At 36.1% G+C, this 10,012-nt stretch overlaps 1 protein-coding gene across 1 annotated transcript; it reads left to right on the top strand.

Moving 5' to 3' along the window:
* The first annotated feature begins 6,928 nt into the window (after window positions 1-6,928).
* On the top strand, window positions 6,929-10,012 carry LOC125876246 (pyruvate dehydrogenase E1 component subunit alpha-3, chloroplastic). The gene is made up of 3 exons (XM_049557378.1): window positions 6,929-7,374; window positions 7,900-8,680; window positions 9,463-10,012. The coding sequence occupies exons 1-3, from the start codon at window positions 7,120-7,122 to the stop codon at window positions 9,738-9,740; spliced, it is 1,314 nt and encodes a 437-aa protein (XP_049413335.1). The 5' UTR covers window positions 6,929-7,119; the 3' UTR covers window positions 9,741-10,012.

Raw genomic sequence — 10,012 nt, 5'->3', positions numbered from 1 at the left:
CTATGGAACCAAGAATTCCGAAAAAACTTAGGGTACTCTTTGGTTTCCCCAAAATCCCCTCCTTTGATAAGTGAGCAAAAAGGGTATTTATAGGGCATCTTCTAGGTCGAATTTGAGGGGGAAAACGATGTGGGAATTGGAAAATTTTCAAAATCCTTGAGTGGATAAGGATTGCCCCCTAGCTAGTGTACGAATTCGTACCATTTTTGAAAGAAATTGGAAAAGAAAAATCTGAAATTGGAGGATAATACCATCTGGGAACGTTTGGACTGTATCACGGGTACAAGAGCTCGTGCTCTCCGCGTGACAAAACAAGCTAAGCAAAAAAGGAACCTTGGCGTCTTTTTGGATTCTTTCCCTCGGTTGAATCTCACGTTTTGGGTCGTTTTGGTATAAAACGTTGTATTGCCGATTGTTGGGTTGAATTAGTATGCTGGTGGGTCTTCTGGAATTGGATTGGATTTGGTCTTTGGGTATTGGAAATGGAAAATTTGGGCTCAAACACAACTAACTGATAGGCTGAATATAAAAGTCCAAATTGAAATTTAAAAAGAATGAAGAGTCTTGGTCCTTGAGTCTTGAGAATGACAAGGATGATAAAATTTGAAACTAAATAAATTATGTATCTAATAAATTAATAAGCTTCTTGAATTCTTTCTTTACAAATGTGAAATAATTAACTAATTATCCAAAATAATACCAATTGCAACACTAATTAAAATTTTGATTTGTTTAAGGAAAATAAGATAAGTATTAAGTTAAACACATTTTTTTAGACGAATCTTTTAAAATATTTATAAAACTCCAAAGTCTTACACAAAACTTATATGTATATAAATATAGAAATATATAATTGCTTCTAAAAACAAAAAAAAAAACCAAGCCTGAAACATTTTGGATTTTTTCAAAAAACAATTATTTCCAATTGTTTAAAATTTAAGAAGCTTAAAAATTAATCAAATCGTGGAGGGTCAAAATTCGGGAAGGACAAGCTCCAGTAAAGTGATTTGGAGTGCGCGCGGTCAACCTTAAGGTAGGCTATGACTTCCTTTCTTTTAGATTAAGCTTACATGTGTAAAAGCATGTCGATTAGAGTGAATTGGGGGTGGGTACCAGTTTCCTACCTTACTTTGATTAGATACCTCATGTTAGGATCGATTGGCCATATTCGAGTGTAGTATCATGTTAACCGGTTTAGTAGAGTTGCATGCTTATGTGCTAAATGTTATTGTATGCTTGTATGTTATGTGTTGCATGCCTTGTTCATCCTCAACTGTAAGCATGATGTCCTTAGTCTAGGTTAGGCTAGCATTGCCTTAGACTTATGACCCGTGTGGGCTGGATAGTCTTGACTTTCTGTCGACGTCGTTCGGATGACTTAGCTCCTTGTAGACTGGAGTAGCAGACTTGAGTATGATAGTTTGAGCCTTAGATTAGGCGTTATCGCTGCTTGTTGTTCTTATGTATCTTCTCCCTCTCATTCTGCGGTTTCGACGCATTCTCGAAGGTTCGGTGCATCACTAGAGGCGCGGGATTGAGATAGTATAGGCTTGGAGCCTTTTATGTGATTCTTAGAGTGGACGGTGATCCATGGTGGTTGTTGTTAGATTGGATCCTATTAGAGATACCATCACCCTCGGGTCGTTCTTTCTAGTTGGGTTGGGAGCGTATCGCTGGCTGGGTAGACTCGGTGATATCGGCGATCGCCCCCGGGCCTCTCTTTCTAGCTGGGCTGGGAGTCTGCTGCTGGCTGGGTGTCCCTAGGTCGCTCTTTCTAGCTGGGCTGGGAGCTGACTGCATGGTAGGATGACTCGCGATATCTACCTCACTCACGGGTCCCTCTTTCTAGCTGGGCTGGGAGTAGATTGTTTGGTTGGGTGCCCCTTGGGGTCACTCTTTCTAGCTGGGCTGGGCTGGGAGTGCACTGCTGGCTGGGTGGAGTCTGATGGATTATCTTAGTTACTTTGGGCTGGGAGCCCGATTTTCTTCTTTCTCAGTAGACTTAGCTTTCTGTGTACCTGTCAGGCTTATGGGGGTCCGTTCAGGTTTTATTTGAACTTGCGCATGAGTATACCTTTTGGGCTTATGGGGGTCCAATTAGGTTTAGTTTAGTTGTACTTAGTTTATTTCTGGTATGCTCGTGTGCTTTCTTTTCGTATCCGTTTTGACCTCTATGTGTCTAGATTCTATTCTTTCATATTGTTTTTACCCTTTTTGCTCAATCGACCTATGATGCCTACTGAGTACCTGTTGTTAGGGGTGTTCATGATTTGGATAAAAACCGATCCAAACCGAAAAACCAAATCAAACCGGTTAAATGAACTGATTTAATTTGGGTTTTGGTTTGGTTTGGTTTTAGATTGTTAAGAACCGATAGTCATTGGTTTGATTATGGTTTTGTTCGAAAAAAATCTAAGAAATAACCGAACCGAGCCAACAAGTTATATACATAAATTTTATTATTATACATACATAATATATTATATTCATAAACAATTTTAAAGATTTTATATAATTTTCATCAAAATTTATTTATAATTTACTTATGAAAGAAAAAATGTCCAAGGTGAGATCATTTTTCTTATTGGTTTCATATATATGAGTGTCTATGGAAATTCATTGTGGGACTGAAAATGTCATTGTCTCTTCCTTCTATGCCAAATTAGTAAATTTTGAAGTTTTATTCAGTAAATTCAATGATCCAAAGTTCTGTAATGCCAGTCATTTTAACTATTTTTTCGTTTGAATGGATTGTTGTCATTTTTTTTCACGTTTTGAATGAATTGTTTTTTTTTATTATGTATGATTAATAACCAAATAACCGAATCAAACCAAACCAAAACCAAAAACAACCAAACTGATAAATGTATATTATATTTGGTTTAGTTTGGTTTTGATAATTTTAAAATCGATTAAGTTGGTTTGGTTTTGGTTTTGACCAATAACCGACCCAAACCAACCCCTGAACACCTCTACCTGTTGTGTTGGTACTCATGCTACGCTCTGCATCTATTTCGTGATGCAGGTCCTAATACCAGTTATCAGCGATGAGTAGTTCTAGCCTTCTTTTGTAGTTGTGACTCGGAGACGAGGGCGAGCACTTGGCGTTTTGGATTTGTTCTGCCTCCTTCTTTTGGTTTAGCTAGTATTGTTTCTTTTGAGACACGCTCTGTTGTAGTCCACTTTTGAGACTTGTACTATTTATTAGATAGCTCTGTACTAGTGACTTCCAGGTTCTGGGAGAGATTTATGTATATATTTATTTTGGTTTGCTTCTGCCTTGTTGTCCTTGTTTAGTTTATTGTTTCCGCTAGTTTCTACCCTTACACTCATTGCTTGATGTTCTGGGTTTCGGGTTGGCTTACCTACTGGTAGGGTATAGGAGGTGCCATCATGATTCGAGAAATCGGGTCGTGACAATACATTTTATACATGATACACTAATCTGATGCGCGAGATACACTAATATGATGTGCGAAAATGAGGGATTTTGGAGATTTGTAAAACTTATAGGGGATAATGGTAATAAGTAAACTAAAATGTGGGATTTCTGTAATTTTTCCTATAATTAATGCATGCATTATTTTTGCAAATACACTCTACCAAACGACCCGTAAATATCTGAAAATACCCCCTAAATTTTATCCACCACCCCCTTAACCTAATAAGCAAACTATTCTTTATATAGGGAGTTGAAAACTACAATATCATTATTTTAAAATCATGGGTCAAAATCACCGTTCAATAAAATATCTGTGTATTAAATATTACTATATCAGAATGAATTTCTGGATTGTGTAAAATATCAAAATGAATATTAACAAATGTAACAGATAAAATGAATATTAAGAAATGTAATGAACGTAACCAATGACATGTAAAAAATACAATTTAATAGAAATAATGATTTTATAAAAAATGAACAAATATTTGAACGTATTCAACTGGTTGTGACAAAATAATATAAAGAGAATTAACCGATAAAAATCCTAATAATTTGAGAATAAGGATAATTATCAATAAATTGCATTAAAATGACAAAACATGTATTTTGAACTATTTAAAAAATAAAATACTTAAAAAGTATTAACTTTAGAAATATCATACCAAAATTTGGTGTCAACACTTATCACCAGAATTACATCATCACCATCAAAAGGTACAAACTCACCACCAAATATCACTACCACCATTGTCAATATTGATTTTTTCTTCTCCACCACCTTCAATTCCCTCCTCTTTGTCACCCCACACCAACAAATCCATCATTATATTTTATTTTTTAAAACTTACCAATGAGAAAAATTAAATATAATGAAAATGATGAAATCAAATAAGCATTGAAATAGAATATGATTTGGGGGGTGGGGGGGAGGAGAGGCTTTTGGTGGAGGTATAGTGGGGTGGATGAAAATTGGGTATGAAAAAATGATGAAAAAAAATAAAGAAGAAGAAGATGGTTGCCTGTGAAGAAGAAGAACAAGAGGCATTCGGTGGGGGTAGGGTGATAGTAAAAGAAGATTTTAATTTATTTTTTTACTTTATTTACTGTCAATTTTCTTTTTTTTCTTTTTTTAATTTTTTGACACGTCAGTTTTAGGGGGTAAAAAAAATTATTTTTAAATAGTAAAGGTATGTAATAGGTCGTCATGATAGTTTAAGCGTGTAACTGACTTTTCGATACAAGTTCCAAGGATGAATTCATACCTTTTCCCAATAAATGGAGTCTCATACAAGTTTTGTGTGCCACATCATATTTGTGCCTCATACATAATAAAATTTTTCTAGAGACACCACCACGACATTCCATCCTCATAGGTATCACCATTTTCCTAAATAACTAAATATCATCATTCTTCTCGAAGTTTTCATCATCCACAATTTTAAGTCTTTTTTTTTTATCAACGTCTTCATTCAACACTTGAACCACCATTAACCACTTGATGACAACGAATCACCACTAAAATACATCAATATGCCTATACTTGAACTTATGCAATATTTCATAAGTCGTCTGAATAATTGCATGAAAGTTGTTATTATAAGAAAATTCAATTATAAATAAATGGTCATCTCAACTCCTTATGAATTTCAATACACAGACATATAGCATATCTTAAATTGTTTGAACAGTGCGCTCATCATATAGCATATCTTAAATTGTTTGAACAGTGCGCTCATCTTGTCTATCAATTTATAGATGAAAAGTTGTACCAAGGTTCACTTGAATAGTTAAGCTTTTCTGAAAGAATCTCCAAATAATTTGTCGTAAATTAAGCCCCTCTATATGAAATAATAGAGATCAATACACCACGAAGTAGAACAATCCCATGGATGTAAAGCTTAGCATAATCTTCGATCATATATGTTGTCCTGACTGACAAGAAATGAACCGACTTTGTCAACCTGCCCATAATCACCCCAATAAAATCACATTTCCGTTGTACGAGGTAACCTTGTAATGAAATCCATATTGGTTATTTTCTATTTTCACGTCAGAATTCCCATGTTCTGAGTTATACCTCCAGGCCTCTGGTGTTTGACTTTCACCTCTTGGCAATTTAAACACTAAGCTACCAACTTTGCAATATTTTTTTTCATGCTATTCAATCAATAAATTTGTCGGAGGCCATGGTACATTTTTGCCCCCCTTTGATGAGTTGAATAACGAGAATAATGGGCTTTTATTAGAATTTTTTCTCCAAAGCTTCCCCATATCAAGTACACATAGACGACCTTGATGTTGGAACACTCCTTCCGCAATTTCAAATAAAAATTGTTTCTCCTGCGAAATTCTGTTCCTTAGCTTTATGAACTTTGGATCCTCATACTGTTGTTACTTTGTCATTGTCATGGAAGAAGATTCTGCAGTACTATGAACAATAACTACCATGTCACCTACTTTTAATAACCAATCAATAAGTTAGCTGGCTGATGAAATCTATGCAGATTCTGCAGTTCCTTTGTCTCACCACATTAGTTTTCTCCAATTGATGAACTCTATGAAGACGTTAACTTTGTCTTGTAACAAACTCCGAACAAATACCAATTGGCTCTACTACCTTTCGTGAAGATAATTTACAACTTGATTCTACTTGTGGACACAATCACTATTAAACAATGATTAGACTAATTCTTTAATGTCTTGTCATGTGTTCTTTGATCATACTTCTAATTGCTATTACTTGAAAGAGAACATTATTTGCTTGTGTGCAATCATCATCTCATTAGGTGACATTTCCTCTTTATTTATAATCACACCTCCATGTCCTTCAATGCCTAGGGTTAAGAAAAGATTTTTCTTGTAGGACATCGACTTGCTTAAGAAAAATGAGATTTTATTCTCATGAGTCTTTTTCTTGTGTTGTTTTGACTTTGCTAATCTTATTAGGACTCTGCTTTCTTTCTCTTTAATTTAGTCTTTCTTCTGTATCATTTCATACACTATCAGCTACACCATGCATTCCTTATCATAATGAAACCTAATTTATTGATAAGAACAAACACAAGACAATAAAAGCAACTAGTAAACCTGATTCATGTTGTCAATCATCAAAACTATTTATTTTACGACCCCCTCCTTCCCAATAAATAATATTAGAGATTAATATTCAAATTCATAGAGGTACCTATATGTCTCACACTCATAACCAAACCTTTCATCTGTCTTGGTAAAAATAATAATAATAATAATAACAATTTTACCTCTTGAAAAGGAAAATTTCTGGGAAAAAACTTAGAAGCCATGCCCAATAAAAGTGAAAGTTTTTATATAGAGATAAGAACAAATAGTCAGGGATCTTTAGCCAAAAGGCCAGGAAAAACATAATAGTTATTATAGCACATGAAACAAATAGATTTTCAGTATAATTATTTACTATATAGTTTTAAAATATACTAGTATTATTTTTTTGTCAAACCAACTATACCCACAAAATAGAAGGCAAAATTTAGGATGAGAAGACGAGAAAGCCCAGTAGAGAGCAGCCAACGTTCCTGACGGTTATTTCTACACATTTGGTTTCTCGTTTCCTCCGCCCCTTTCTTTCCTTTTTATGTCCTTCAATTCTACAATCATTCATCTCTTACTCACATTTCTTGATTTCTTGTAATTCATCCATGGCGATGTCTTTCTCTGCAACAAAAGTTTTGCAACCTTTGCCCCTTAACTCTACTAGATCTGCTGAAAAGCCCCTTTTGTGTCAATCTCTAAAGGGTAGCTCCTCCTTTCTTGGATCATCTTCTCATAAGCTTTCCCTCAAGAAGACTTTCTATCCTCATCAATCTCAACGCCGATCCAATAATGCTGTTGTCGCCGTTTCTGATGTTGTTAAAGAAAAGAAATCAAAGTCCAAATCTTCTAGCTCCAATCTGGTATCTGCATTTTCTTGATTTTTTGCCCCTTCTTTGTTGATTTTGGCTTTGCAAGATTAATTTTTCATTTGGGTCATGCTCAATTTTTTGCTTTTGTAGCTTTTATCTTATTAATGTCTTTTTATGGCGATTTAGTGCTTGTTTGTTTAGATTTCTCGTATAAAAATTCTGTTGCTTACTAAAGATTCGTCCTTTTTTGGATCGTTAAGTCTTTTGAGTGTTCTTTGTGTTGATTTAGTGCTTATTTTTGAATCTGTCGTATGACATTGTAGTTGTTTGCATGATTCGGCTTGTTTGTGATTTTGTTAAATAGTTGTGTCTGTTGGTCCATCCCAATTTTGATAATTTTGGCATTTGCAAGCTCTTTTTTTTTTTTTTGTGTCATGCAACTTTTGACCCAGAGTAGTTATTGTGGTAATTTAGTGCTTAATCTTCTTAGAATTTCTCTTATAGCATGTAGTTGTTTGAAAAGATTCAGGATTCTGTGATTTTTACTCAATTATCTGTGTCTGTTGTTTCATTTAGTTGATTACTAAGGAGGAAGGATTGGTACTGTATGAGGACATGGTGTTGGGAAGAGCTTTTGAGGACATGTGCGCCCAAATGTATTACAGGGGTAAAATGTTTGGTTTTGTGCATTTGTACAACGGCCAAGAAGCTGTCTCAACTGGTTTCATCAAGCTCTTGAAGAAGGAAGACTCTGTAGTTAGTACTTATCGTGATCATGTCCATGCATTGAGCAAAGGTGTCCCAGCTCGTCAAGTGATGAGTGAGCTATTTGGGAAGACCACGGGCTGTTGTAGAGGCCAGGGTGGATCGATGCACATGTTTTCCAAAGAGCACAACGTTCTTGGTGGTTTCGCCTTTATTGGTGAGGGAATCCCAGTGGCTACAGGTGCTGCATTCACAAGCAAGTACAGAAGGGAGGTCTTGAAGGAGGCTGATTGTGATCATGTCACTCTTGCCTTCTTTGGTGATGGAACTTGCAACAATGGACAATTCTATGAGTGCTTGAACATGGCCGCGTTGTGGAAATTGCCCATTATCTTTGTTGTTGAGAACAATCTGTGGGCAATTGGGATGTCCCACTTGAGATCTACTTCTGATCCTGAAATTTGGAAGAAAGGTCCTGCCTTTGGGATGCCTGGGGTTCATGTTGATGGAATGGATGTGTTGAAGGTGAGGGAGGTAGCAATGGAGGCTGTTGGCAGAGCTAGGAGAGGGGAAGGTCCCACTTTGGTTGAATGTGAGACCTACCGGTTCAGAGGACACTCTTTGGCTGATCCAGATGAGCTTCGTGACCCTGGTGAGTGTTCCATTTCCCTTCTGTTCCCTTGCTCAACTATCTTAAATTCTTCCAGTTTACTTGTGTTATTATCCTCAAGCCACTTGTTGCTGTTTCTTCGATACTGCTGCTTTTTATCTGTGTTACCCGACAATGATTGTAGCCCGTGTTTTCTAAGGTTTGGAAGGGTAAACCTTTAGTACTTAATAGAGAGCTATTAGTTGATCAAATTAACTTTAGGCAGCTTGTCTGAGGACTCATTAAATGCTTTTGACTTACCTCTGGCATTTTTGTAGTGAATGCTGTGTGTAACCAAACAATTTCTTAGCACAGTGGCAGACCACTTCTTTGTAGTAATATGTCTGTACTATGACATGGCAGAAAGTGGATAGTGCCATTTTGTATGAGAAGCCTCAAATTGGCTGATTGTGTTGAAACTGTTGAGATAGTGATTTATGTGAGCAAATGTGTAAATGTAAATGAGGAGCACATCTATTTGATTATTTATAGCTTCCATTTACACTTAGGCAGATGTTACATGAAGTATCTCAGGGACACCACTAGATGTATTCGCTTATCGAGAAATACCTCCAAAACAAAAGGAACAAAAACACCAGAAAGGAGCTCTAATGCTCCAAAATTCCTTTGTAGAAATGCTGTAAGATATATGACCATGTACCATAAGAGAATGAGCCTTTTAAACTCTATTATCTTATTTTGTTGCACATGTACCGTTATATGTGATCCACATATTTGGAGGCAATTACGTCATTTCTTTGACCTTAATTTGTTCGTTTTGGTAGCTGAAAAGAATCACTATGCCACAAGAGATCCTATCACTGCCTTGAAGAAGTATATGTTTGAGAACAATCTGGTCAATGAAGCAGAGTTAAAGGCCATCGATAAGAAGATTGATGAATTGGTTGAAGAGTCTGTTGAGTTTGCAGATGCAAGCCCTGTTCCAGCTCGTAACCAGCTGCTAGAGAATGTATTTGCTGATCCTAGGGGCTTCGGAATTGGGCCTGATGGAAGGTACAGATGTGAGGATCCTAAGTTCACTGAAGGCACAGCTCAGGTCTAGTTCTCAAGGTTGTGCTGTGTGGACCTGCACAAGATGGCCTTCAGTAGTTGATGATAAGCAGGGTTTCTTTAGTAATTATTGATATTGATATTGATATTGATTGCACTCCTACACATGTATTAATATCTTTCCCCATGAGAAAGATCTGAGGTTTAGTTACTTTATAGTTTCAGTTTTGTTCAGGGTTGTGTTCTCTTTATCTTGGACATTGTTAGTTGTTACTATTCATGAATGACAAAACCTGAAGGGCCTTGCATTCCTCTTTTTGCACA

Source organism: Solanum stenotomum, chromosome 9, assembly GCF_019186545.1.
Source record: "Solanum stenotomum isolate F172 chromosome 9, ASM1918654v1, whole genome shotgun sequence".
Lineage (NCBI taxonomy): Eukaryota > Viridiplantae > Streptophyta > Magnoliopsida > Solanales > Solanaceae > Solanum > Solanum stenotomum.
The sequence above is the reverse complement of the archived record's forward strand: the minus strand, read 5'-3'. Positions and strand labels throughout refer to the sequence as shown.

What these genes read in the sequence shown, in the direction of transcription:
- LOC125876246 (XM_049557378.1), top strand. Translation starts at nt 7,120, where the DNA reads ATGGCGATGTCTTTCTCTGCAACAAAAGTTTTGCAACCTTTGCCCCTT. An exon ending in AATCTTCTAGCTCCAATCTG is followed by an intron (nt 7,375 to 7,899) that starts GTATCTGCATTT and finishes TGTTTCATTTAG; the next exon opens with TTGATTACTAAGGAGGAAGG. An exon ending in AGATGAGCTTCGTGACCCTG is followed by an intron (nt 8,681 to 9,462) that starts GTGAGTGTTCCA and finishes TCGTTTTGGTAG; the next exon opens with CTGAAAAGAATCACTATGCC.